General features: G+C 52.5%; 1 protein-coding gene across 1 annotated transcript in view; it reads right to left on the bottom strand.

Annotated features, from left to right (window-relative positions):
• Positions 1–27,770, bottom strand: part of SHANK3 (SH3 and multiple ankyrin repeat domains 3) — a 197,595-nt gene that overhangs the window by 119,870 nt on the left and 49,955 nt on the right. The window contains exons 4-10 of the mRNA XM_070947935.1: positions 20,234–20,342; positions 17,603–17,754; positions 14,828–14,995; positions 13,731–13,847; positions 12,600–12,677; positions 10,032–10,098; positions 2,878–3,181 (exon numbers count right to left, since the gene is read on the bottom strand). Coding sequence (XP_070804036.1) covers positions 2,878–3,181; positions 10,032–10,098; positions 12,600–12,677; positions 13,731–13,847; positions 14,828–14,995; positions 17,603–17,754; positions 20,234–20,342 — 995 coding nt within the window. The remainder of the gene's footprint in view (positions 1–2,877; positions 3,182–10,031; positions 10,099–12,599; positions 12,678–13,730; positions 13,848–14,827; positions 14,996–17,602; positions 17,755–20,233; positions 20,343–27,770) is intronic.

Genomic DNA, 27,770 nt, shown 5'->3' with positions numbered 1-27,770 from the left:
TTCTTCTCCTCCCCTCTCTCCGTCAAGGGCTGGGATCTGTATTTTTCCTAAATGTTTTCTTACATGGGGAGATACCCCACCACCACCATCTATAACCAGAGGACTCTCCTGGAGATGGTTTGGTCCACAGACACGGAAAGAAATGTGGCATCTCTGCAGCCCAGACTTGGGAATCAGCTGTCTCACCAAAGGGGCGCAACCCCGCTGCCAGCCTCCATCCACTTTGGTGTGAGCTGGAGCATTGTGACGCTCGCCTGGGGCACAGGCTCATTTCTCTTCTGATGCTCCCCATTGGTTGAGGGGTTCTTGGTCTGGGTCCCCCTGGGCTTAAGGCCTCATCCACAAGTCCAATGACTCCATAGAAGACCTGCCTATTGCGTGGGTCAGGAGGGCTGAGAAGATACCTACAGCTCACATCCAGGACATAATCTGTTTTGTCTCCTCAGGATGGCGCTACAAGGCATTGCACCAGACACAGGGACCATTTTTTTCCTCGTGCCATCCCTGTGCTGAACCTGGAATTCTCCTAGTGCGGTGAGAATGTCAAGGGTCCCCGTTTCCTAGCTTTATTGCTAACAGGTCAAATATCTTGGCTGTTGTAGGAAGAGAGATGGAGTTAAAGGAGGAATCAGCCTAGAGTCCCTAGGTAGCCATAAGCAAGCATGAAGTCCATTGGCCCTCAACAAACTCCCAGCAGGGGCTAACTGTTGCTTGAGAAGATTCCTGCACAGAGGCTTTGAGCAACAAATCATTTTAACTGAACCTTCGCGTGTAGATCTGATCTTTTGTGCCTGACCAGCTGCGCTATGTATATTTATTTTGGACTGTTTCAAAATGATTTTAGTCTTTTAATTGCGGTATTTTTTTGAACTGTGAACTGCCTAGAATCATTGATTGTGATGGGCAGCTGTAGAAATTGGATACCGAAATAAAACAAAAAGGCAGCAACTCTTGACGCAGCCACCCCCTCCAAGAAAATGAGCTCACCGCTCCCTCCCTGACCAGCGGCCACCCAGGCTGCACCCAGCTCTCCAAAGAACTTCAGATGAGAGAAGCCTCTCAGGGGGAGGGAGGGGAGAAGAGGCAGGGGCTCTGCCAGAAATCCGGCCTTGGTGTAAGAGTAGCAGGCCTTGAAGCGCCCCCCCTCCCCACCCAGTGGGTGAGGTGGCCCCAAACAAAATGGGTCAGGACCCAGTTGGACACACATCCACAGGGCTCAAAGGGCAACGGCTGACCACTTGATCCCACCTGGCTTTCCTTTCCTGAAAACTGAGTGTCTCTTCCAAGAAGTCGGGTGGAAACCCCAAAGCCCCCCCTGGGAATCCTCACCCATCTTCCAGAATCCACCCTCAAGCCAACAGCGGTTCAGTCGGGGAAAGAGGGAGGCCAGGCAGCCCTGTCTGTGGGAAGGAATCTGGGGGTCCAGCTGGCTCCCTCCAGCACCCCAGAACTCCAGGATAAGTAGAGATTCTCTGTCATCCAGGCCACGGTTGTCCCAAAGGAGCTTTTTCAGGAGGCAACTGGGCTTTCTTTGTTTTTTCTTTGAAGATGTTTCACTTCTCATCCAAGAAGCTTCTTCAGCTCTGTCAGAAGTGAAACACCTTCAAAGAAAAAACAAGGACTCCTGAAAAAGCACCATCCGGGATAAGGGACTAGATAGGATTCCCACAACGTCAAAGTTCTGGTTGGAGAAGAGGCCCAGATTGGTAGCTTGTGGCTTAAGTGCAAACCAAGACTGACCGTTGCCTCTAGCTACCTTCAGCCAGTCAGCAAAGCGCCTGTGAGTGAAGGAATGTTTAAGGGGCCTGAGTGGCGCAGCAGACTAATGCTACTGTTAAAGGTATTTAGCTTCCAGCTGCCTGCAATTACTGCGAGTTCAAATCTCACCAGGCTCAAGGTTGACTCAGCCTTCCACCCTTTCTAAGGTAGGTAAATTGAGGACCCGGTTTGTGGGGGCAATAAGCTGACTGTATAAATATACAAAAGTATGAAGGCTATTGCTTAACGTACTGTAAGCCGCCCTGAGTCTCCGGAGAAGGGCGGCATATAAATCAAATTAAAAAAAAGGAGAAGAAAACAGGACCCTGGTGAGAAAGTTTCATAAGAACGGAAGGCTTCTCTAAATCTTTCCTCCTCAAGCTTCAGGCAGACCTTCCAACCTCCTTCCACCCAGAAGAGCAAGGCAGCCGCAGCTCTACACAGGCAGAAGAGGCTGATCCCTTCCCCTGGCAAACAACCCAGGTTTTAACCAACTAACCAGGATCAAACCCAGATACCACCAATCCACCAAGAAAGGGACTCTTGTGCTCGAGTCCAAGCGTCCCCAGGGCGTGGCAGTGGCACCCTTCAGATTCACAGTGGTGTCACTGCTTGTGGCTGCACACTCCAGAAGTAATGGGAACCGTCCTCCCCCCACATCCAATATGGGGCCAAAGAGAGGGAAAGCTCCTAGGCTCAAAGGTTCTGTCCTCCCCATATAGGGCCAGGGATAAAGAATCACCGTCACACCTGTGAGAGGGTCGGATGGAACCAGTGTGCTGGGGTGGTGAAGGTGTGGCCTAGAAACTGGAAGGCTGTGAGTTCTAATCCTGCCTCAGGCATAAAGCTGGCTTTGGGCCAGGGCCTCTCTCTCATACCAGCCCACTCCACAGGGTTGTTGTGGGGGAAAAGAGGAGGAGCAAGGTAGAAGCAGAGTTGTTCTTCGCAGCCTGGAGTTACTTATAAAGGCGGATCCCCCCCCTCCCCAAATGGATGTAGAGTTAAGAAAGAGGTCAGAGCAGGCGATCCAGAGGCGCACCGGGGCAGAGCGCGTCCCCCTCTTTCCGCTCCCTCCCCGTCCCGTCGCGTCCCATCCCGTCCGGCGGGGCGGCTGCTCACCTGGGCCTGGCGCGGCTGCTCCTGCGCAGGGAGGGCGCGTCGGCCTCCTTCTCCTCCCGCACGCGCTGCAGCGACGGGGAGCGGCTGTGGGCACCGCGGGGCCCGGCCTCGCCCGCCGCTTCCCGCATCTGGGCCAGCAGCTGCGGGGGGAGGCCGCGGAGCGAGGGCGCCGGCGAGTAGGACGGCCGGCTCTCCTTCAGGTTGTTGTCGCTGGCCGAGCGCTGGAGCAGGCGCGGGGAGGAGAGGCCGGCCGCCCCCACCAGCCGCCGCCGCTTGGTGTAGCTCGGGGTCTCGCGGAAAGGCACTGCGGGAGAGAGAGAGAGAGAGAGAAGGGGGGGCGGTTAGCACGGCCGGACCACCCGGCTTCCCTTCGGAGGTTCATCCCGGGAGGCTTTCAAGAAGAGACCGCACTGCCACTGGTCAGAAATGGGGTAGGGTCTCCTTGGGCAGCGGGTTGGACTAGATGATCTCCGAGGCCCCTTCCGACTCTGTTCGTCTCTTCTATGCGAGCCGCTTTGACTTCCCCGGGCAGGACAAGGGAGCGGTTGCCCACCGCTTGCACCGAGGTCAGCATCCAACGGGAAACGCCGCCTGAGTTGAGGCAGGGACCCCCGGGGCGCAGAGGAGCTCGGGGTGGGCAGAAGGAACCTTTCCCCGCCGACCTGCCCACCCCAGCAGGAAAGAGACGGGGAGCCTTGCAAGCATGGCGTGACCTGCGGACGCCTCCCGTTTCTCACCTGGAGGCCCATCCGGGAAGTGGCCAGGCCCCCTTTCTGAGAGCCCATTCCCCGGCGGGCCCCTCTCAAGGGAGCCGGCAGCCCAGCTGCCTCGGAAGGAGGGGGCGGAGGGGGGAGCCGGGTGCCCTAAAATAGCGGCCCCGAAGCTTCTGGGCACCAAGGAGCGGTTCCGTGGAGAGAGGCTTTTCCGTGGATCGGAGGGGACGTGGTTACGCAGGCTGCCTGCATCCTCCGGATGGGCTTCACTTGCTTGCGCGACCCGGGTTGTGGCATTTGGGTGCCAGTCCAGGACCCGCGCATTGGGAAGGACCCCCTGCCCTTAAGGGATGGCCGCTGCTTGAGGTCTGCTCCACGGAACCAGCGCTGCTGGCTTTCGCTGGTTTGGGTCAACGTGGGAAGGCTTTTCTTTCGCCCCTGCCCTCCCGGCCTTCTGAATGTGGGGAGTACCCAAACCACAGCCAACTTTTTAAAAGGAGATTTCTCAAGCCCTTTAAAGGGTTTTAAGAAAAAGATTGGACAGCCATTGATCGGGAATGGTACAGGGTCTCCAGCTTGAGCAGGGGGTTGGACTAGAACAGTGGTCCCCAACCCCCGGTCCACGGACCGGTGCCGGGCCGTGGAGTACCTGGCACCGGGCCGCGCAGCGGCCGGGGGACATAAACGCTGCAGCGCAAAAGCTCCTGGGCCGTGCGCAATGGGCCGTGCGCAAAAGCTCCTGGGCCGTGCCCCCACCCCTGCGCGCGCTCAGCGGGCCGCGGCGATAAAAAGGTTGGGGACCACTGGACTAGAAGACCTCCAAGCTCCCTTCCAAGGCTGATTCTGTATTCTTGCCCTCCTGTGTGCTGACTCAAAGGGGCAGAAAGGTTTGTCTCTTTAAAGGCGAGGGAGAGAGAATCCTGCTTGGTGGGGCTTCAGAGATGCCATGGATTGGATTGGGCCCAAATTGGGGGCCAAGATTTTCAAAGCAGCCCCCTGAAACTCCTGGTCTGTCACCTATCTGGACTCCCTGATCCCTCCTTTCTCTCAGGGATAAATGTGCCCTTAAAACTGAGAAAGGAGCTACAGAGAGTGGCTTCCGGTGGCAAGGAGTTCCACATCAGACCAGGGATATGGCTATATCGACCAGCTACTCCAGACCTAAAGAAACTGAGAAGGATAGCCTGGAAGGGGGGGGGGGGGTCCTGGGTTGTTTTCTTGCCGAGGTTTCATGGCCCAAACTAGGTAACGTCATCAGTGCTAGTAAGGAGTGGGGTTTGCTCTCTGTTTATATTATATATTAGCCCTGCTCCTCACTAGCACTGATGTTAGTGAGTTTGGGACATGAAACGTCGGCAAGAAAACAACCCAGCTCAGGGAGCACCCCTCCTTTCAACCCCAGCTACACACATTCTTCTCTCTTGCCCTAGAAGTATGTGACAAAGTACAACAGTGGTGTGAACATCCAGAAAACATCAGCATTTAAAAGTGACAGCTGCCATTACCCTAGTTTTAATTTTTGCAGCTTCTGCATGCAGTTCCATCTGTTGGGACGGAAATCTTACTTCCCTCCCGTTGCTCAGGACAGAAAGAATCCCTGCCGAATCTGTCACCTCCGCTCCCAGCATCCTGTGCCATACTGGCAGAGGCTGCTGGGAGCTGTAGTTCAGCAACATCTGACAGGCCCTCACTTTACTGGTAGTCCTCGACTTACGACCACAATCCAGCCCAAAATTTCTGTTGCTAAGCGAGGCATTTCTTAGGTGAGTTCTGCCCCATTTTACGACCTTTCTTGCCACCGTCGTTAAGTGAATCACTGTAATTGTTTAGTGACATAGTTGTTAAGTGAATCTGACTTCCCTGTGGACTTTGATTGTCAGAAGGTCGCACAAGGGGATCATGTGACCCTGGAAAACTGCAACCGTCATAAATCTGAGTCAGCTGCCAAGCCATCCAAATTTTGACCGTGTGGTCGTAAGTGTAAAAAACAGTCATAAGTCCCCTCTTTCAGTGCCATTGTAACTTTGGAGGTCACTAAGTGAAATGTTGTAAGTCGAGGACTACCTGCACTGCACAAAGTAAGGCTTCCCCCCCCAAAAGAAGACGAGGCTTTGCACCTGTGACATAACCTGCAGACAAAAGGGGCGGGGCTTGTGCTGCTTTTGTTGTTGCCGTGCCCCCCTCCCCCTCCCCTTCCTCCCTCTGGGGTCACCTCTGAAGACCCTGGACGAAGGCCCCCCCCCATGGAAACCCAAGCAGGAGAAAATGGCTTATTATTGTAACAGGTGAAGCCCAACACCTGATCTCACCTGCCAACTCACATAAATGCTATTTACATTTCAAAGGACCGTATTTCTCCTGGCATTAAAAAGCATGGATTATTTGTTTGCTTATAGGTGGCTTCCCTTGTAAATGAATGTCAGCCGTGCAGGCGCTAATCGGGAAATGAGAGAGATTAAAGCCATAAATTATAATAACAGGAGGCAGAGCAAACGGCAGCAGTAAGTGCTCATCCCACCCACTGAACAGCAGCTCTCCTTCTCAATAAAAGCCTTCGTCTCCTGCAAAGAGGGAACGGGCTCCCTTCCTTACAGGGGTGTAGGGGTGTGTCTGATCTGACACAGGTGGGGTGGAATCTCAAAGGAGAGACTCTCCATCATCCGGGTCACGGTTGTCTCAAAGGTGCTTTTTCCGAAAAGCAGCTGGACTTGCCCTGAAAATGTTTCACTTCTCATCCAGGAAGCTTCTTCAGTTCTTTTTCTTCAGTTCAATTCAGAACCGAAGAAGCTTCTTAGATGAGAAGCGAAACTTTTCAAGGGAAAAAAAACCAAGGAAGCCCAGTTGCCTTTTGGAAAAAGCACTTTTGGGACACTAAATGAACTCTTGTAAGTCAAGGACTTCCTGTGATTCTATGGAGAGGCATCAAGGGACCAGGCAGGACTTCCTGATCCAGAAGTGGGCACTATTGCCATATCAGAGAGGTGGGCAGAGGCCTTTCTGGCCAGGGCGGCCACCTTCTCCTCAAGCAGGAGGATCTGTGAGTCCAGGAGGAGCCGGTGGACTCCAAGGGAGCTCAGCCCCATCCAGAGCCCCAGATGGAACATATCCGAAGCCAGCTGCCCCACCTTGCTAAGACTGAGCTGGCATGGCGTGATTCCTTCTCACCCCCCAGCTGCATCTCTCCTTTGGCTCAGGGTCCAGAGGTAGGTCTGGAATACCCCACCTACGGAGGATGCTTGACCCTGTGTTGATGGGCGTCCTTTCTCGGGGCTGTGTGGAGATGCTAAAAGGTGTGGGGGGGGCAGGGGGGAAGAATAGGGCACTCTTATCAGCCCACCGTCCTGGGAATAGGTGGTTCAAGCTCCCAGGAAATCAGGAGATTTGGGATGTTCAAAGGAGTATAAAGATTTCTTGCAATCTTAAGTTTTCTATAAGAATCTGGCCAACTGACAGTTAAGGGGAATGAGCGGGAGATAAGAGAGGCAATTCAAGGTGGGCTGGACTTAGATCTCTCCTGAGTGTGAAGTGACTTGTGACCCCTCCCTTGTGCTCAGCCTGGTCACCTCCTACAGGTGGTCCTCCATCTAGTCCCAGGAGGAGGTAGGAGAAGAAGAATTACTGCCAAATTAGGGCCCCCTCCCCCTTCCACCTCCAAAGTCTATGATGGGTGGTATCAAAGGCAGTTGAGATGTCAAATGAGACCCCGAGGGCTGAATTTACCCATCTCAAGTCTACCAGCCATTAATTTTGGCAGTAGACTTCCAAAAAGCTTTTAATATCATGGTATTCCCTCCGCCCTTGGGCTGGGATGTTAGATGATCCTGGTTATATAGTTGTAGAATTGAAGGATGCCTCTGAAGAAACTTGGCTTCATTGCATTAAGGTTGTGGTTAATTTTATTTGTGGTTTTAATAGCTGCCCAGAGTCATGGGCAGGCGTATCAAATGAAAGGAAGGAAAGAAGGGAGGGAGGAAAGGAAGAGAAAGGAGGGGAGAGGAGAGGGGAGGGGAGGGGAAGGGAAGGAAAGGAAGGCAAGGCAAGTCAAAGCCAGGTCTTTGGGGCACATCTTGAGCTGAATCCAGATTGAAACGGATCTAGAATAATCCGTCCCTCTGACGTAATCTGGAGGTAACATTCTTCCTATTTCAAATTCTAACTTTTTCCCCTTCCTCCTCTTTGGAACCACTTCGCAGCCCTGTGTTCCTTTAATGCTTCCTTTAATGACCGTCATTGGTTTCAGATGTCCTGTTAATCTTGATAGCAACCAATTATATTGACGTCCTTTCATGGTTGTTGGTGTGATTGGTTACGCTTTAATTAGCCATCTCGCCCAGAAATGACAGCAAGATTTTCTTCCTTCCTTCAGTGGCTTCTCTGGCAGGTTCTCAACACCAAGAGAGGCTCCCACGAGAAGAGCCCTGCCCCGTCCCCCCACCCCCCCACCCCCCTTGGCTCCGGGAGCCCATGGGGAGAATTTCCCCCAGGGAGCAAGGCCTGAACGGCCCCACCCAGCCCCAAGAACACTGAAGGCCCGGGAAAGGAATTCCTTCCTTTATTTCTTTTTTAATTTATTTGGTTTCGATAGCCACTCATCTCAGCAAACGAATTTGGGCGGCTCACAATTCAGAACCATCTACAGAGGGTCCCTGACTTCCAGTCACAATTGAGCCCCACATTTCTGTTCCCAAGTGAAATGTTTGTGGTGAGTTTTGCCCCATTTTACAATGTTTCTTGTCACTGTTGTTAAGTGAATCGCTGCAGCTGTTAAGCGAATCTGGTTCCCCCCATTGACGTTGCCTGTCAGAAGGTCGCAAAAGGGGATCACGTGACCTTCAGGGACACTGTGACCGTCATAAATACGAGACAGTTGCCAGGCGTCTGAATTTTGATCAGGTGACCATGGGGACGCTGCAGCGGTCATAAGTGTGAAAAACGGTCCCAAGTCACTTTTTTCAGTGCTGTTGTAACTTTGAATGGTCACTAAATGGACTGTTGTAAGTCAAGGACTCCCTGTGTTGCAATTAAAATCTTAAAAGACATTTTAGAAGAATAAAAACCGTTCAGACGCCTCATTCAAGTCCCTGGCGAGGGAGCCATCTGGCCCGTGGGGAATGTAGCCGGGAGGGGGAGGGGGAGCTTGGGGCATGTGGCCTCCCAGGCTTCACGGAAAGCTAAGAGGGTTGGGGCCCTTCCTTGGGGCAGGACCCCCAGATCCAGGCTGTGAAAACCCATCTGGCACTGGACTGGAGGGTGGGCTTCTGCACTCAGCAAGAGATTGGACTAGATGATCTCCACAGTACCTTCCTTCCTGCCTCCGGTTCTCGACTTTGCCTTGGTCTCCCCGGCTACCCTCTTCCTGGCCCTGGGAGCCTCTTCCTTCCCCTTTCCTTGGAGCCCCCTCCCCTCAGCAGAGACCCTGCGTATCTGGGGCCCCAGGCACCTCCAGAGGGCTGGGGGCCAGGCTTTGCCCTTGTTTCTTTGGGGCTCAAGCCCTCCTGTCTTAATTTGGGGACTTGCTCCCGTGCCCTTAAAAATCTCTTTTTAAAAAGAGATTGGACACTCGTCTGAAACAGGGTTGGGTCTCCTGCTTGAGCAGGTGGCTGGACTAGAAGACCTTCAAGGTCCCTTCCTACCCTATTATCCTGTCCTTTCGGAAGCACATGTCGGGTGGGGGTGGGTGGGGTTGGGGGCATCCCTGCTGTTTCCAGAGCCTCTGTGGATCCCGACGTGTTTCGAATAAAATCCTTTTTCAAAGGGAGCCCCAAAGCCAGAGAAACCAATTAAGGAAGAAAACCTCACTGTCATTTCTGGGCGATGTAGTTAATTAAACTGTAACGAATCATACAATTACATACACCGTGTGGGGACATCAATATAATTGGTTCCTCTCAAAACACCGCCTCCTGGCTGCGATCTCAGGATCAGCTGGGTGGTTGCGCCCCCAAATCTGGCAGCCCTTCCTCTCTGGCAGGACTTCCCCATTTGTTCCCGATGCCACCAGCAGCCCATAAGTTCAGCTCCTGACTCTGTGTCCGGGGCTCCAGAAGGGCTGGGAGAGAACTGGCAGCCGTGCCATGGACGGATGGTGCTTAGCCCGAAAGGGCTGCCATGCCCTCCAGGCGTCTCTTCCCACCCAGCTCGCCAGGTGTGGGCACCCACGAGTGGCAGGAGGGAGACCAGGGCCAGCCAGCCCAGGCTCTGGCAGAAGCCAAGTCACTGGACCTGGACTGACCCAGCTGCTGGGAGCCTTGGTGCCCTGCTGGCCCAGTGGATGGCCGGTGGACTCTGCCCGCAGTCAGGAGTTCGATCCTGACCGGCTCAAGCTTGGCTCGTCCTTCTGTCCTTCCCAGGTTGCTCAAATGAGGACCCAGATTGTTGAGGGCAAGAGGCTGCCCCCCCGAGCTTCTCAGCCCTACAAAAGGCCAAAGGTCACACACTTACCAACGTCGGACTCTTTGTGGGTTTTGATGATTTCCGCCAGTTCAAAGTTGCCCGCAATGATGGCCACCTGCAAGCAAAGAGGCCAGAGTGAGCCGGATGGCTGCTGACCACAAAGAGTTCTTTGAGTGCCACTCTGCCTCACAACAGCCCTGCAAAGTAGGCCCTTTGACTTCTTACAGGGACACAGGAATGGACGCGCTCGGTCCAAGCTGCCAAGCCCAGAGATGTTTGTTTGTGGCAGGATTGGACCCCAGGAAGAGCCGGGCATGACAAATGGTGTTCTGAGTCCCTGGGGACACCCCCAGAAACCTTGGGAGAGATGCCTCTGAAAGGGGGAGACGCCCTGTGGGGTCAGGAGAAAAGGGCCAGGCTCCCTTACGTGCCTCATTCAGTACCCTTGCCAAGGATATCAGGACTCCGTGTACTTTTATTCAGAGGGAGAGGAGCAGCCCCGATGCCCCCCCTCAGGCTGGGGAGAATCTGATATCTCCAAGGTCCACTTCAGATGGGGCCCAGAAGAGGCAGAATCGGGCGTCAGTCGCCCACCCCAGCAGCAAGTGAAAGCTGGTCAATTCAGTTGGGGCAGTTGTGATGCCCTCTGTGCCCCCATGCCCCTCTCCTAGAGGTACCAACCATTGCACAGCCAAGGCAGCCGGTGGTGGACAGAGAGCCTGGCGGAGGAGTCAAATGGGGAATTAGGCTGCCATCCCTACGTGGGCACATAAGGGTGAAGTCTGACCCCCTTTGAATGCTGTTGAACCTTACGTAACTGGGCCTGGGTGCAAACTGTTAGTCTGGGAAGTTTCCTGTAAAACAGGCCCAGAGCAATAAAGTAACTAATTGAACTCTTTATCAACCAATGTGTGGATCTGGGTGTTTGTGCCTGAAAGGCTGTTTGATCAAAGCAGGTGGTGAGAAGGGGCAGCGGGGAGGCTGAGCTGGCCCCACATGGCTCCCCTTCTCCAGCTCTGAACCAGGGGGAGGGATTCAGGGATGCTTGGGATGCTCTTCCTGGTGTGGGCCCCAGAGGGGATACGCTCCAATGGCTCCACCTTTTCTCTGAGGACTTTCGGGCAGAGGAAAGGGGGCTCTGGCAGGGGTCTGATCACACCCCCCCACACCCCCCACACAAGGCCTGGAACTGGAACTGATGCAAGATGCCTCTTTTTGACTTGAAGTATGTAATGGATACAGACGGGCGTGAAATGCAGCTCTCCGAATGGAAAAATCACAAGGCAGCCGTCTCATGTTGGCCAAGACGGATGAATGCGGGGGGGGGGGGGAGATTCATGCCAGTCGCAGGGCTTCAAGGGGACATGATGAAGACCCCAACAGAACTCAGGGGCCACTGGAAGTGCCCCATTCTGCTTGGGTTTGGTCAGGAGCGGAGAACCCCAATCCCAAACGGCCCTGGTCCCTATTCTGGGGCAAGTCTTGCTCTGTGGTTTGATACAGCAGCCGAGTTCCACTTCAAGGACAGAATAACAGAGTTGGAAGGGACCTTGGAGGTCTTCTAGTCCAATAAGAGCCCTGGTAGCACAGCAGACTAAAGCACTCTTATTAACACCAGCTGCCTGCAATTACTGCAAGTTCAAATCCCACCAGGCTCAAGGTTGACTCAGCCTTCCATCCTTTCTAAAGTGGGTAAAATGAGGACCCGGATTGTGGGTGCAATAAGCTTTGTATAAATATAGAAAAGTATGAAGGCTATTGCTTAACGCATTGTAAGCTTCCCTGAGTCTCCGGAGAAGGGCAGCATATAAATCAAATAAAAAAAAAAAAAATCCACCCTCCCACTCAGGCAGGAGACCCTATGGAAAAGTGGCTGTCCAGTCTCTTCTCAAAAGCCTCCAGTGATGGATCGAAGGGAAGCTGTTCCACTGATTAATTGTCCTCACTGTTAGGAAGTTTCTCCTTAATTCCTGGTTGCTTCTCTCCTTGATTACTCTCCGTCCATCGTTTGTTGTCTTGGAGAGCCGGTTGACCCCTTCTTCTGTGGGGTTAGAGTCAGGGAATACTGCTATCATGTCCCCCCAGGGCCCTAGTCCTTCTTCTCTCTAGACTGGCCATACCCAGTTCCTGCAACTGTACTTCATATATTTTAGCCTCCAGTCCTCTAGTCTTCTTCGCTGCTCTTCTCTGCTCCCTTTCTAGAATCTCAATATCTTTTTATAATATGGTGACCAAAACTGGATGCAGAATTCCAAGTGTGGCCTTACCAAGGCCTTATACAGGGTAGTATTAACCCTTCGCGTGGTCTTGATTCTGTCCCTCTGTTGATGCCGCCTCGGATTGGGTTGGCTTTTTTGGCCACTGCAGCACACGGCCGGCTCCCATTTAAGGGATTTAAGGCCCCCGGGGGTGGGGCTGAGGGGGAAGACAGGAGGACACAGGCCTTCCAGGGGGCGCTGCCCTCCCAAAGGGGTGGGTGTGAGTGAGCGAGCAGCCTCTGCCTCTCCCTTCCCTTGGTTTCCTGGCCTGGGTGTCCTCTGCCCCCCCATGAAGCCTCTCCTGCCAGGGGAGGAAGCAGAGGGTCCCTCTGCCAGAGCCTGCCTGCCCAACTCCTACCTGAAACGCCGTCTGGCTGTTGTAGTTCCGGATCTCCTTGCTGGCTCCCCGGAAGAGGAGAACGCGGGCGCAGCTCTCCTGCAGAGAAAAGAGGGGCAACGTCAGACCTCCTTCAGGCTGGGCAGGGAGGCCGGCATCTCTGGCCTAGTTCAGCCAATGGTGGTGTGGAGGGGCCAACGGGGAGCCTGGATAGCTCAGCAGACTAATGCATTGTAATTTAACTCCAGCTGCCTGCAATTACTGCTGGTTCGAATCTCTCCAAGGCTCAAGGTCGACTCAGCCTTCCATCCTTTCTAAGGTAGGTAAATTGAGGACCCAGTTTGTGGGGGCAATAAGCTGACTTTGTATAAAAATATACAAAAGAATGAAGGCTATTGCTTAGCGCATTGTAAGCCGCCCTGAGTCTCCGGAGAAGGGCGGCATATGAATCAAAAAAAAAAAAAACAAAAAAACAAAAACAAAAACGGGGCTGCCTTCCCTTCTTGGCCGTAACCTGCCCCATGCACTGTCAGGAAAAGGAGGGAGGTTTTGGGCCACAGGGCAGCTTCAGCCCTGTAGTCTGTGACCCCAGGAGGACGGGGTGGGGTCCCTGCGGGTCTCTTGCCCTCCCCCCCAGTCCACTTCCATCCTCAGCCCAGAGGAGGGTGTGGGCCTTGTGGTCCAAATTCCTGGATTCGGACAAGAGAGCCAAGCCAGGCCAGCCCTGAGCTACGCCCGGTTACCCCTTGCAAGAGGACCCCCCTCCCCATTGGACCCCCCCTCCCTTCACAAAGTCCACCTTCCTTGGAGCATTATTGAAAAGTAAATGGAACCTGATATTAACTTTCGGGAAGAAAAAGAAGGGAAGGAAAGAAAAAAGGACAGAGAATGGACCATCAGTGGGATGCCAGAATTCCTGCCAGACCCTGATTAGCTATGCCCTTTTGGGGTGGGGGGAGGAACTCCTCATCCAGGGCCAGGGGAGAATCTTCAGAAGGACCAGCAAGCCCAGAAGGCTGAGCCCCCCCCCAAGGGCCTCCCCTGCTCAGCTCCTTAGACACCTGGTGATGCTCGAGTGCCGCTGTGGGGCAAAGCCAAGGCCGAGCAGCTGCTGTGTGCTTGTGTGTGGGGGGGTGGGGGGGGAGGGCTCACCTGGTTGTAGAGTGCGCAGACGTGCAGGGCAGTGTTTCCCGAGGCGTTTTGGGCAGTCATGTCCGCCCCATAGAAGAGGAGGTGCTCCAGATGCTGAACGTGTCCGTAGCGGCAGGCCTGCCCAGGAGACAGGAAGGCAGGACTCGCATTCAGAGCCCACTTCAAGGCCCTCCACCCCCCTTGCACTACAGCTCCCAGTCTGGATTTCCAATCCCCTGGTGCCCACCGTCCCCCGTGGCCCTCTGCCGTCCCAAAGCTCTAACCCCCTCCCCCAATGCTGAACTATTTCTCTTTGGGGTCTGCAATATTTCTCATTTTATTTATTTATTAAATTTATATGCTGCCCATCTCACTGATAAGGCAGCTTTGGATAAGCTCTAGCAAATAACTCCAGAATACAGGTGGTCCTTGGTTTACGACCACAACGGAGCCCAACATTTCTGCTACTAAGCAAGATGGTTGTTAAGTGAGTTTTGCCCCATTTTATGACCGTTCTTGCCACCGTTGTTAAGTGAATCACCACAGATGATAAGTTAGTAACTTGGTTGTTAAGTGAATCTGGCCTCCCCAGTGACTTTGCTGCTCCGAAGGTCGCAAAGGGGGATCATGCCACCCCAGGACACTGCAACCGTCATAAGGATGAGTCAATTGCCAAGCCTCTGAATTTTGATCCCGTGACCACGGGGATGTGGCAATGGCCGGAAGGGTGAAAAACGGTCATAAGTCGCTGGTTTCAGTGCCCTTGTAACTGTGAATGGTCACTAAACAAACGGTTGTAAGTCGAGGACTAGCTGTAGAATTCGGGGGCAGGAGAAGTGGGGGGACTGAATGCCCAAATTGTTTTAAAGCCCCCCCCCTACACACATACACTCCAGGGAGGTTTGCTGCAGGATCTCTGCCCACAGGACAGGTGAAAGGATTTCCCCGTTGCCCCCCTTCCCTGCCAGGGTGGGGATTCAGCCCTGGGGTTCTCCTCACTCAGAGAGGCACCTCTGCCCCACAACAAAAGGGCTGGGGGCATTTCCACCTGGGCCCGCTCGTCCCGCCCCTCCCCCCTTCCCGGCTGAGCTCCTGCGCCCCCCACTGGCATGGCTCACCTGGTGGATCTCTTGCCAGCCGTTCTCATCCATGCAGCCCACCTTGGCGTAGTCGTGCAGGAGGAGCTCGCAGCAGTAGGGGTCCCCCCCCACCATGACACTGTGGTACAGGGGGGTCAGCCCCCGGCTGTCCTTGTAGTCCGTAGAGGCACCCAGGTCTAGCAGCGTCTGTGCAAAGGAAGTCACCGGGGGGGGGCATCAGGAGGTGCCTGGCATCCCTGGCCCATCGGGATGGGTGGCACAAGTCCACAAAGGCAGGGGGGGCCCAGGGCGGACCAGAGCCAGCCTTCCCAAAGAGATTTCTCCCTCTATGCCCAACAAACACATACTTTTATTTATTTTGATTGAACAATGTATTATTAATAAGTTGTTGTTGTTGTTGTTGTTGTTGTTGTTGTTATTATTATTATTATTATTATTATTATTATTATTATTATTATTATTATATACTTTATTCATTAAACATGACACTCAGTCAATTGAACATTTAAAAATGTATCGCAAATATCGACTGGTGCTAATGGTTGATACGGGTTGCTGCCAGCGTCCTAGGTTATCAACCAACTACCTTCTTAAGATGTACGATGTTCCAAGTAGCAGTTTTTTGCAGTTCCGCTGGTGTTATTGCAGGAAGCTAAAATTTCTTGATGTATTTTGTAAAATTCTTGGACATGGTGCCAAGTGCCCCGATGACCATGGGTATCACTGTGACATGTTTCATCCATAATGGCGTAGTTCCGATGGCCAGGTGTTGTTGTTGTTTTGTTATTGTTATTCATAATCATTGCACATTCAGCCAAATGCTCAGACTGGGTTTGGCATTTTTGTCTACCTATCGAGCCCTTACCAAGGACCTGGGATAGGCAAATCTGGATGTTTGATGGATTATTATTATTATTATTATTATTATTACATAAACATTAATAATTTATTATTATTAAATAATTCATCATAACAGTTAAATAAATGTATGTATGTGTTTGTATTTAATAGTTATTTATTAATTAGATAAATTCATCTATTGAAATGTATTTGCCACCCATCTCGGATCGAAACTCTTTGCACCCAGTCTCGTCCTTTGCGCACACACACAGTTTGCAACCAAGTGGGAGGTGTCGAAAAGATGCAGAAAATGCTATTTGAAACGGGGCTGTCCAACCTCGGCCACTTTAAGACCTGTGGAGTTCAACGCCCAGCGTGCGCTGTGAGCCTGTGGGATGGGCTGCCTCATGAAGAAGGGATTTCTCCTTTCGGAGACCTCTTCGACAGCAGTGGGAAAGTCACCCATCAGCTGCACTCTGGTGGTCTGTCCCAAAGGGGCTTTTTTCCCAAAAGGCAACTGGATTTCCTTGGGGGGGGGGTTTCCTTTGAAAACATTTTGCTTCTCATCCAAGAGGGGTGAAATGTAAAGTCTGTTACTACCAGTTGTGTGGGTGCGGCTAGGTGGGGAGGGGGGATAATGTGACTGGGTGGGCGTGGCCAACTTTTTTTTTTTTAACTTTTCAAAGCATTTTGTCTAATTCTTTGAAAAGCCTCTGCCAATCAGGAACTTCTTATAGGCTTGTCCAGAAGTGCATCATACAACCAGGGGAGACTCACAGCTCCATTCACTCAGCTGCCATTTCTTATCCCTGCCTGCTTTCCATCCATCACCAGCTCTTCTTATCGCATCCCCACCTCCCCGGCCAGCCCTCGGAGGCATCCATCATCCTGGCCTATTTAAGGATGGTAGATTCGATTCTCCCACCAGGCCCAGGCAGGCAGCCATTCGCTTGCTTTCCCACCCTGGGGCTGGGTACCAAACGTCCGAGGGGCCCTGGTGGCACCTGGGCAGGCCCACAATTTGGATTCCGAGGCAGAAGCTTCCAGGAACTGTGGCCGGTGCCTTTGGACCCCATGTGGGGGTCGGCAAAGATGCCCCCAGGGCTGAATGCGAAGGTAGTCGGATGTACGTAGTGTACCCCACACAACAGCTTCCTCCTTGGGGCCCCTGGGGCTCTCTGAGCTTGGCAGTTGACTTGCAGATGTTTCATGGCCCAGCTAGGGAGAGCCAGAAGGGAGGGGGGGTCTGGTCTCACAAGTGGTTGGCCCTGTCACTCTGCTTGGGCTGTTGCTTCCTGTTTCTTTGCCTGAGTCGGCAGTTCCTTGACTGGGGTATAGTTTAATGCTTGGTTGTTAGTCTGATACTAATCCTGGTGTCAACCTCTGTTTCTCTGGCTGTTGATTGCTGGCAAGGAGGTACTTTGGTCCTTTATCTTTCTGAGGGTCTCTTTAACACTCCCACCCTCACTGACACTAATAGATAAACAGAGGACAAACCCCCTTTCCTTCTGGCCCTGACGATGTTCCCTAGTTGGGTCATGAAGCGTCTGCAAGGAAACCACCAGCTCAGAGAGCACCAAGGAGCCCACAGTCTTCATCCTCGTCCTCCTTGTCCTCCTCCTCCCTCCTTCATGGCCCTGACGATGTTCCCTAGTTGGGTCATGAAGCGTCTGCAAGGAAACCGTGGGGCTCAGAGAGCACCAAGGAGCCCACAGCTCAGCCGGAGAACTACAAACCTTCCCTCTCTCAGCTTCTTCCTTGGAGAGCAAAGAGGCTCCTGGAGTCCTTTGGCTGTTTGGCCACCGTGCTGCTGCCTGGCTGTCCTCCTGCAGTGCTGCAGCTCCTGCCCTCCCAGCCCCCTCCAAGGAGGGCCTGGCAGGGACCCTGAAGGACCAGGATCAGCTGTCCAGGCTGAGCGGTGCCCCACAACTCCGGGGGGAATTGGAGACTCACCCGCAGGGCAGTGTGGTTCCGACATCGGACGGCCTTGTGCAGAGCCGTCATCCCTTCGCGGGTTCGGAAGTCCAAGTGGGCGCCGCCATTCTTCAAGGCTTTGATCATCTCGGCACAGAACTCCAGCTGGGCACTCATGGTCAGGGGGCATTCTGGGCAGGGAGAAGCGAGAGAGCTCTCAGCAGGGAGTCTTTGGAGGGTCTCCTTCAGTCCCACCCGTCACTATCCCCCCATCCCCTTCAGGTCCCACTGGAGCAGTCCTTTCCCTCGCCTGGGTGACTTCATCGATGGTCATAACTTGGCCTGTTTTGGGGTGAAGCTCTCCAGCTGCATCTTCCTCCTTAAATAATCTTGATTAAATAAAATCCTGGCTCTGCCTGGCTTGGGAATCGAGTCACACAGTCCTCTCCCTGGACCTCTGAGGTAGGCGTTACACAAATGCAGAAGACTGTCTCATTCACATGTGACTTTGCACTTGAAATAAAACTTGAAACTTAACATTACAACCGTCCTTAAAAAGGCACAAGAAAGAATGTTCTTCCTGCGCCAACTCAGAAAGCTCAGACGGCTCAAAGAGCTGCTGATCCAGTTCGACAGAGGAATTGTTGAGTCCGTCATCTGCACCTCCAGAACTGCCTGGTTTGGCTCTGCAACCAACCAGGAGAGGGACGGACTTCAACGGATAGCTAGGGCTGCAGAAAAAACAACTGCCAGCAGCCTGCCTTCCATCACAAAGAGGGCTGAGAAAATTCCTACAGGGCCCTCAGACCCTGGACATAAACTGCTTCACCTTCTCCCCTCTGGATGCCACTCTAGGGCACTGCCTGCCAAAACAACCAGACACAAAGACAAGGTTTTTTCCTCCATGCCATCACTCTGCTAACCTAATCCCCACAGCACTCTCTTATGTCTATTTACCCATGTATTACTATGATCCTTCTCATCTCTCCTACTATCTTCTATTATGGGTATCTTTATTATTATCATTATTACTCTTATTACTTTTTAATTTTGCATGTACAGTGAGAGCGGAGACAAATTCCTCGTGTGTCTAATCATACTTGGCCATATAAAGTACTCCATTCAATGCGATTCAATTTATAGCCAGCAGCAGGGATCGGACATTGGATATCGGATATTCCAGGCACTCTGTGTGAGTGTGGAGAAGAACCCAGCATCTCACATGTGCTACGGTGTGCACAAAATCCTTCAACACGTATGGAGGAAGACCTCCCGCTGGTGAGAGAAAATGCCATTGACATAGCCCAATACAGGGTGAATGTCATTTAGTTTTAATCCTGTTGATTTTACACATTTTTAAGTGTGCTACATTTTTATGACCTCTTTCACGCCTGTTTCAGTTGCTCATTGTTGGATGTTACATGTCTGTAGGTGCTTCAGGCAGAAAGAAAGAAAGAAAGAAAGAAAGAAAGAGAGAGAGAGAGAGAAAGAAAGAAAGAGAAAGAAAGAGAGAGAGAGAAAGAAAGAAAGAAAGAGAAAGAAAGAAAGAAAGAGAGAGAGAGAAAGAAAGAAAGAGAAAGAAAGAAAGAAAGAAGAGAGAGAGAAAGAAAGAAAGAGAAAGAAAGAAAGAAAGAAAGAAAGAGAGAGAGAGAAAGAAAGAGAAAGAAAGAGAGAGAGAGAAAGAAAGAAAGAGAAAGAAAGAAAGAAAGAGAGAGAGAGAAAGAAAGAAAGAGAAAGAAAGAAAGAAAGAAAGAGAGAGAAAGAAAGAAAGAAAGAGAAAGAAAGAAAGAAAGAGAGAGAGAGATAGAAAGAAAGAAAGAGAGAGAGAGAGAGAGAAAGAAAGAGAGAGAGAGAGAGAGAGAAAGAAAGAAAGAAAGAAAGAAAGAAAGAAAGAAAGAAAGAAAGAAAGAAAGAAAGAAAGAAAGAAAGAAAGAAAGAAAGAAAGAAAAGCCAGCCGGCTGGATTGCAAGGGCAGGGTAGGAAGAAGGCTGCAAACGGAGAGAAGGATGTTCACGTGTGTCGAGGGAGCTGCCTCCCTCCAGACAAACGTTCCCAGGCTTCCTGCTTCCTCAGTGGCAGGTGAGAAGCCACCCTCCTGGGCTGGGTTCACACAACATGCTAGGCCAAACTCCTCCCACCCATTTACACTTGCCTGGCCCGTTGCAGAGAGGAGAGTGTGTGCAATATCCCAAGTGCTACAAAGCAAGCAAAAGATCGGGCGATAGACGTCCCAAGGCCAGACTCTAGAAGACACCATTTCAAAACAGGTGAGAGGCAGAGGATCTCTCCTTGGCCCAAAGTTCCTCTTAAGGCAGAGTTCCTCAACCGTGGCAACTGGAAGATATGTGGACTTCAATTTCAAGAGCCGAGGTGGTGCAGTGGTTAGGGTGCAGTACTGCAGCTACTTCAGCTGACTGCTAGTTCAGCAGATTAGCGGATCAAATCTCACCGGCTCAAGATTGACTCAGCCTTCCATCCTTCCGAGGTGGGTAAAATGAGGACCCAGATTGTTGGGGGCAAGATGCTATTTAGTATACTGTCTTTGGTGTAAGCCGCCCAGAGTCCTCGGAGAGTGGGCGGCATAGAAATATGACTAATAAAATAAAAATAATAATAACTCCCAGAATTCCCCAGCCAGCTGTGGCAACTTGGCGCCCATCCTCATCTCACCTCCAGTGTCCGGGTCATGAAAGTTGGGGTCCAGTCCTTTCTCCAGCAACCTGCTGACCTTCTCCACATTCAGGGTCTGCACATAGTCCATAAATTTCTTCAGATTTGCCTGCGGTCACAAAACCCAGGAAGAAAAGATGCCGGTTAGCAGCTCTCCCTGGCAGCCAGGCTGCAGGCGGTGGGCCAGAGAGAGACCCCTTCCTCCAATCTAGGAGCCGATTCCCTCACTGCAACCAGGAAGAGAGCCGATGGTTGCTTGTGCCAATCCTCCTGATCACACCTGACCTCAGATCCATTTGATCTTGCACGCACAAGATCCATTTGTTCGTACACACACAACCCACAACCCAGCCCTACTGAGCCATCTCTTCTTCTGCCTCCCATCAGCTTTGGGCCTCCAGCTGATTGGTCAAGAACAGCTGTCCTTCTCTGGAACTGCAGCATGGACAGAAGGCAAAATCCCCTCCCCTCCCCCCCAGATCTGCCTCCCCAAATTCCTCAGGGTCAACAATTCACCTCAATTCAACAGGAATTGAGGAAAAACTTCCTAACAGTGAGAACAATTAACCAGTGGAACAGGAGTTGCCTCCAGGAGTTGTGGGAGCTCCATCGCTGGGGGGGGGGGGTTTAAGAAGAAACTGGGCAGCCCTTTGTCTGAAACTGTCCAGGGCTTCCTGCTTGAGCAGGAGGTTGGACGAGAAGGCCTCCAAGGTCCCTTCCAGCTCTATTCTGATTGACTGACAACTCCTTGGCCAAGAATCATCTTGGGTAGGTATGACAACGAGAGAGCTGGAGGTGCTGATTGCTTCGATTGGGGTGCATCTCACCTCAACTGGCCCCTTTAAGTCCATGGCTCCCCTTTTCCCTCCAGCCCTTAGAATCCCTGGGAAGCCCCCCCCCCCTTGGCTCTTGCTGCCTCTCCTCCTGGCTGCTCCCCTTTTTCCTTTTTTGCAGCAATTCCATTTGCAAAATTTGCAAAAATGTAAAGTGGCCCAAGGTTGGGAAGAGACGGCCTTTTGCTGCCTTCGCCTGCTTGTTTCCTTCAGCCCGGAGAAGGGCAGCTCCATTTGAGCCACATTGGCTCCTCTTTCCCTGAGCCCCAGTCTGTGACCATCCTCCACGGCCAACTCAAGAAGGGCCAACTCACCGTGGGACAAGAGCTACACTAATATTGAAGAAATGGTGGACTAGAAAGCAGGAAAAAGGAGGAACAGAATGAAATGGGGAGGACAAAAATTAAAATAATGTTTTATTGATTTTAAATAATTAAATAGAATTGTTAAATTGCCCCTCAGCGGGTTGGCCCGTTCCGTTTGAAATAGGCCGACACCCTCCTCCTTACAAAGCAGGGGGCCAATGTGGGTGCTGGGCCGGCCAGCCAGCCCATGGCCAAGTGAGGCTTTGAACCGGGGACCAAGGACACGCCGGTTTCCCCCTCCTCTTCCTCTTCTCTTGGGTGATTTTAGGAAGCGGCAGAAGCCCCTCCCCTGCCCCCCTCCTGCCCCCACTGCCGCTGGAGCTCAGCAGGAGTTCCCATGTGGGGCAGGTGCAGGCAATCCTCGACTTACAGCCACAACTGAGTCCCAAATTTCTATGCTCCATTTTATGACCTGTCTTGCCACCATGGTTAAGGGAATCACTGCAATTATTAAGTTAGTAACATGGTTGTTAAGTGAATCTGTCTTCCCCCTTGACTTTGCTCATCTAAAGGTGACAAAAGGGGATCACGTGACCCTGGGACACTGCGACCGTCATCAATAGGGGTCAGTTGCCAAGCGGCTGGATTTTGATCACGTGACCCTGGTCATAAGTCTGAAACATTGTTAGCAGCCCATTTTTCTCAGTGCCATTGAAACTCTGAATGGTTGGGAGTCGAGGACTACCATCGTTGAGCCAAGTGCCAGCTGCATCACCAGCCCCTGGCACTTCACCCCGAGCAAACTTGGGATGGAGATCCAGCTGCCAAGCAAGCAATGCCCATCGTCCCTCTGCAGGCATCTCTTCCAGGGCTGCCCTCCTGGCACCGCATCTTCCACGTGGGCGGCACCATCTGCTGCCTCTGCCAACCCAGCCCAGGCCCCGTCTGTGAGCTGGCAGGCCAAAAAAGGCCACTCTCGTTGCCTTGTTCTCAAGAGACACGCTAGCTGGCAGCCTGAAGGGCATCTCTGCCGTTCGATGGTTGAAGGGAAAGGATGGAAGAAGCTGGCTCGGCCTGGTGCTGAAATGACCTCAAAGACACGGATGGAGTGGCCCCTCTTAGTCCCAAAAACCTCCGAGAAATCCCTCCAAACCTGGCAACTTTCCAAAATACAGGGAAAACAGAGTTGGAAGGGACCTTGGAGGTCTTCTAGTCCAACCCCCTGGTCAAGCAGGGGACCCTATGCCATTCTGTCCAGCCTCATTTCCGACAGATTGTTGCCCAGTCTCATCTTAAGCACCCACAACTTCTGGAGGCAGGAAGTTCCACTGGTTAGTTGTTCTCACGGTTAGGAAATTTCTCCTTACTTCCAGATTGTTTCTCTCCTTGTTCGGTCCCCCCTCCATTGCTCCTTGTCCTGCCTTCAGGTACTTTGGAGAAGAGGGTGACTCCCTAATCTTTGCAGCAGCCCCTCAAATATTGGAAGACCACTATCAAGTCACCCCTAGTCCTTCTTTTCATTAAACTAAACTTCCCCAATTCCTGCAACTGTTCTTAGGATGTTTGAGCCTCCAGCTTCCTAATCCTCTTGGCTGCTCTTCTCTGCACTCTTTCCAGAGCCTCAACATCTTTTTTACATTGTGGTGACCAAAACTGGATGCAGGATTCCAGGGCCTTATAAAGTGGTATTAACCCTTCACATGAACTTGACTTTAAGAGCCTTGATAGTACAGTGGTCTACGCACCTTGTTATTAACACAGCTGCCTGCAATTTACTGCTGGTTCGAATCTCTCCAAGGCTCAAGGTTGACTCAGCCTTCCACCCTTTCTAAGGTAGGTGAAATGAGGACCCAGTTTGTGGGGGCAATAAGCTGACTTTGTATAAATATACAAAAGTATGAAGGCTATTGCTTAGCGCATTGTAAGCCGCCCTGAGTCTCCGGAGAAGGGCGGCATATAAATCAAATTAAAAAAAAAAAAAAAAGACGGCTGGACTTTGACTCCCAGGCTTCCCCAGCCAGCTTGTTCCCTAAACCAAGATCCTCGCTGTGAGCGACATTAGACCTCCACCTCAGGTGACCAGCAAAGAATCTGACGGGTTATTGCAGGAATTGCTGGGCCTAATCCAGAACCAGGAACAGCCAAACAGAGAAGGCAGCTGTGCAAAAGCCCCCCCCCGCCTCCTCCAACCGGCAGCTCCAGATGTGCTGGAACTGAGCTGCGCATTCCATTCCGCTGAAGCTGCCCGCCTGCTGTTAGGCAACAACCGGGAAGGTTTCTGAGGCCTTGCAGAGGATGGGGGACCAGCAGCCCCCCTCTTCCAGTTGCCCTCTTTCCTACTGCATTTAGCTTTGGCACCTTTAACCTTAGCACACCTGTGCACTGACACTCCACAAACACCCCCCTGTTTTGCAAACTCTGCACCAATTCCATGTCCTCATATGACCTGAAACCCAGGGCTAATCAGGGGCAGGAGAAAGTCCCAGAGAGGGTGCTGGGCTGGCCTAATCCACGCTGCCTCCAGCTGCAGGCCCCTCAGGCTCCCTCTGGAGGTTCAGGGTCTCCTTCTCAGCTGGGCCATCTCGGACTCCTTGGGCCTTTGCTTAAGCCAGTGGTCAGCCACGCTGAGCAGCCGAATAGGACAGAATAACAGAGTTGTTGGAAGGGACCTTGGAGGTCTTCTAGTCCAACCCCCTGCTCAAGCAGATGTCCTGGCCCCCCTGGTCCCGGGAGTGAGTCGTCCTAAGCAGGAGAGCCCTCTCGGCCGGTCAAGAGGGAGCAGAGCCCAGGAGAAGCAGAAAGTCCCTTTTCAATACTGAAGAGGGGGATGCTCAAAAGGAATCAAAAGGGCAGCCGCGATGGTGCGATGGAGCCTCTCCATCTGTTGCAGCCACTGCCTGGCCTTTCGTGACCGTCCCCTGCAGACGCCCCTGGAAAAGCCCCTGACCTGCCCGCAGGCGTGGATGGCAGGCGCTGACTGATAGGCAGGCCTCCCATCGTCCATGGTTCCCCAAGTGGGAACCCATCCAGACACCTGTCAGTCTGCCGAGGGAGATGGGGGCATGTAAACAAACAACCAAAGAAAGAAATACGTTTCCATGGAAAGGAAGGTCCCCATTAAGCACCCCTCCTTACAGAAATGAATGAATGAATAAATAAATAAATACACTTAGTCCTCAAGAACATATTACAGATAGAATAGAATAGAACAGAGCTGGAAGGGATCTTGGAGATCTTCTAGTCCAGCCCTCAACTAACAACAATTCATTTAGTGACCGTTCAAAGTTATGACACTGGAAAAAGTGACTTAGGGCCGTTTTTCACACTTACGACCATCCCCATGGTCACATGATCAAAATTCAGACACATTCGGCAACTGACTCACACTTATGACGGTCACAGTGTGCCGGGGTCACGTGAATCCCCTTTTGCAACTTTCTGACATGCAAAGTCAACAGGGAAGCCAGATTCACTTAACAACAATGTGACTAATTATCAACTGCAGTGATTCACTTAACAACTGTTGTAAAATGGGGCAAAACTGACTTAACAAATGTCTCATTTAAGAAGAGATATTTTGGTGGTAAGTCGAGGACTACCTGTATACACAAAAGCGAGACTGTCCTATTTTTCTTTACGGGAAACCCATTAATCCCAGGTGTGTCCTTCTACATTTTGCTGGACTACAGTTCCCAGCATCCTTGGCAGCTGCCCACCCTAAGGGGAGCCGGAGTGCTGCTGCCTGCAGGGTGCTTCCAGAGCCCAGCCTGCCTCTCAGCTCCTTTAATCCCATTCCTTCCTTACCCAGAGAGCCTTGTGGGGTTGCCCCTCTGCCTGTCCTCAAGGTGGCCCTTTGCGGAGCCTGAGTCATGGTCTCAGTGGGGGCTCTGTGGGGCTCCCCATGGCTGCTTGGCCAGGCAGTTCCCACGGCAAAGAGTCAGAACCGCTTCACACACTCCAAACCGGGGGGGGGGGGAGGCTTCACACTGGAAGGGGTTGACCAATTAAAACCTCCCCCCCCCCGCCCGCTCTCCCTTGGCCATCTCGTCTTAAGGATTTTATCTGCTGTAGTATTTCATAATGGATGACTTTCATGCTTTTTATGTCAAAAGCTGCCCAGAGTTGTCGGATATGAGATGGGCACAAATGTCTTTCATAAGAAATAATAAATAAATAAAACTGGCTGCTGAGTGAGCTGCTTCAGTCGGGGAGTTTTGATCTCGGAGGGGCTCAGTGGGACCCCTCAATGGGACCTGGTGGGCTCCTTCCTCCAAGGGAGGCCCTACAAAGACCCCCTCTTGCCTGAGCCTGCAGAAGAGGGAAGGAGGCAAAGAGAGCCCCACCCCACCCCCGAGACCAGCCTGCGTCTCCTCCCCACTCCGAGGCAGCCCCAGTGTGCGATGCTAACCATATACAGCTGCTCCTCTGCTTACAAGCCCAGAATTATGGTTGCAGGTTGTGACGGTCGTTAAGCGAGCTGCCACATGGCCACACCCAATTTTACATTTTTTTTGCAGCCGTTGTTTAGCAAATGCCACCGTCATTAAGCAAATGTGGTGGACATTTAGCAAACCTGGTTTCTTCAACGGGTTTTTTTGATGTTGTTGTCAGGAGCCAGAAGTGAATGCAAAACCCACCCAGAATTACGGTCATATGACTGCAGGATGTTGCAGATGGGAGCCCAAAATGCAGCCCTGGGACCATGGGTGGCGCAGGGGCCTCTGGAACCAGGCTGTAAGGAGCTCTGCTGCAATTTTGAACGGTCATTAAGTGATTGGTGGTTAAATAATAAAAATAAAAAAAAAATAAAAAAAAATAAGTGAGGAGTACCTGTATTTGGGAGGGAAAAGGAGAGTGAGGGCAGGATGGATGTGAGAAAAAGTAGGCAGAGGAGGATGGTCCCCCCTTCCAAGCCACGCCACGCCCACCAAGCCACGCCCACAGGACCCATAGTAAAAAAAAATTGAATTTCACTATTGCTCTCTCCCACCTCTTTCTCTTTCTCTTTCCCTCTCCCTCATCTATAAATCCTGGGAAACGCTGGTGGCCCTGAAGATGCTTATTTTCAGATTAGGTTGGGTTCCTTTTGGATCCCTTGCAGATCAGGAGTGTGCCAGGCCCTTTGGAGGCATCCGAGCTGTGGGGCACACTCAGCCGTGGCATCTTCTGCCCCCCTTGGCCATTCTCTTTGATGCCCACCCCTCGGCTTCCCAGGCAGGAGAAGGGCCTTTGCAGAACTCCAGAGCAAAGGGAAAGGAAGACCTTCACGGGAGACGGGGAGGCAGCCAGATGAACAGGCTGATGTTGCTGCAGCTCGGCCTTGGGGACGGAGGGTGTGTGAATTAGAGGAAGAAGGAGTGGCGAGAGGGAGGCGGAGAGACCCCCCCTCTTCTCTAGCTGCATCCCTGCTCCCTCCTGAACCAGGGAAGGGGACTTTTCCAGAGAACCATCATCCACCGCTCAAGCACCACCCAGTGCAGGCCCACCGGCTCCTGCTGCTCAACAGGTGCAGTCCAGGCAAGGCCGATTCAGGCGGTGAGCTGCCAGGGCTCCCCCTCCATGCCAGGTGGCTCCCGAGAACTGTCCGAGGTCCTGAAAATCCAGTTTTGATGCCAGAGGCGCCAGCCCATTAAGCAAAGTGGTTTGGCTTCCGTTCAACCCAAGTGGGTTGGGGGAGCTCCTTCCCCCTCCCCCACTTCTCCCATTTCAAAAGTGGATAAAAATAGAGCAAGGCATCTCTTTCAATTAACCGACCTTCCGTGCAATTAGCGAAATGAAAGGCGGGCCTGTGCCAAGCCACAGAAGCTTAGGGAGCCCATGTGGGGTGGCTCAATGCTCCTTGGCTGACACGAGATGGGGGGGGGAGAGGGGCTGAGCCAACAGAGCATCTCTCACGGGAATCCCCGCTGGGGAAGAAGGGTGATCCTGCTCTCTTTCCCCTAGGAAGGAGTGATGGGAGAAGAGAAGGAAAAGAGTGATGGATCCCATTGTCCATCAGGCTCAAGACTGGAAGGCTGCAGCGGTCTGAAGGGGGCTCCAGGCGGGAAGAGCTGCAGGAGTTTCAGCTGCACAGGTGAGAGTGAGAATGATGCTCCAGAGGTGAGAGGGTAGGAGACCATCTCTGGGCAGCTCCCTGCTATCCTTCTCCCACAGGCGTGGAAGCCGATCCCCCCTGGAGCACGCAGACCACCCAGCGGTCAGGCTCCGGCTGACTCTTATCCCCACTGGGTTTCTCTCCGGACCCTGGAAGAAGAAGCAGCCGCAGGTGAGCTGCCCTCTGGTGGGGGGGGAGGAAATGGGGCTCTGTTATCACGGCTGCTCCTGGGCTGCTCCCAACAGGCCAGAGAGGGCTGAGGAGAGGCTGGCCTCTGGTCAATGGAGGTTTGCCCTGAGCCTGCA

Source organism: Pituophis catenifer, unplaced genomic scaffold (assembly GCF_029215685.1).
Source record: "Pituophis catenifer annectens isolate HBS135680 unplaced genomic scaffold, rPitCat1.0.hap2 SCAF_7, whole genome shotgun sequence".
Lineage (NCBI taxonomy): Eukaryota > Metazoa > Chordata > Lepidosauria > Squamata > Colubridae > Pituophis > Pituophis catenifer.
Note: the sequence above shows the minus strand (reverse complement) of the source record. Positions and strands in the feature narration are given on the sequence as shown.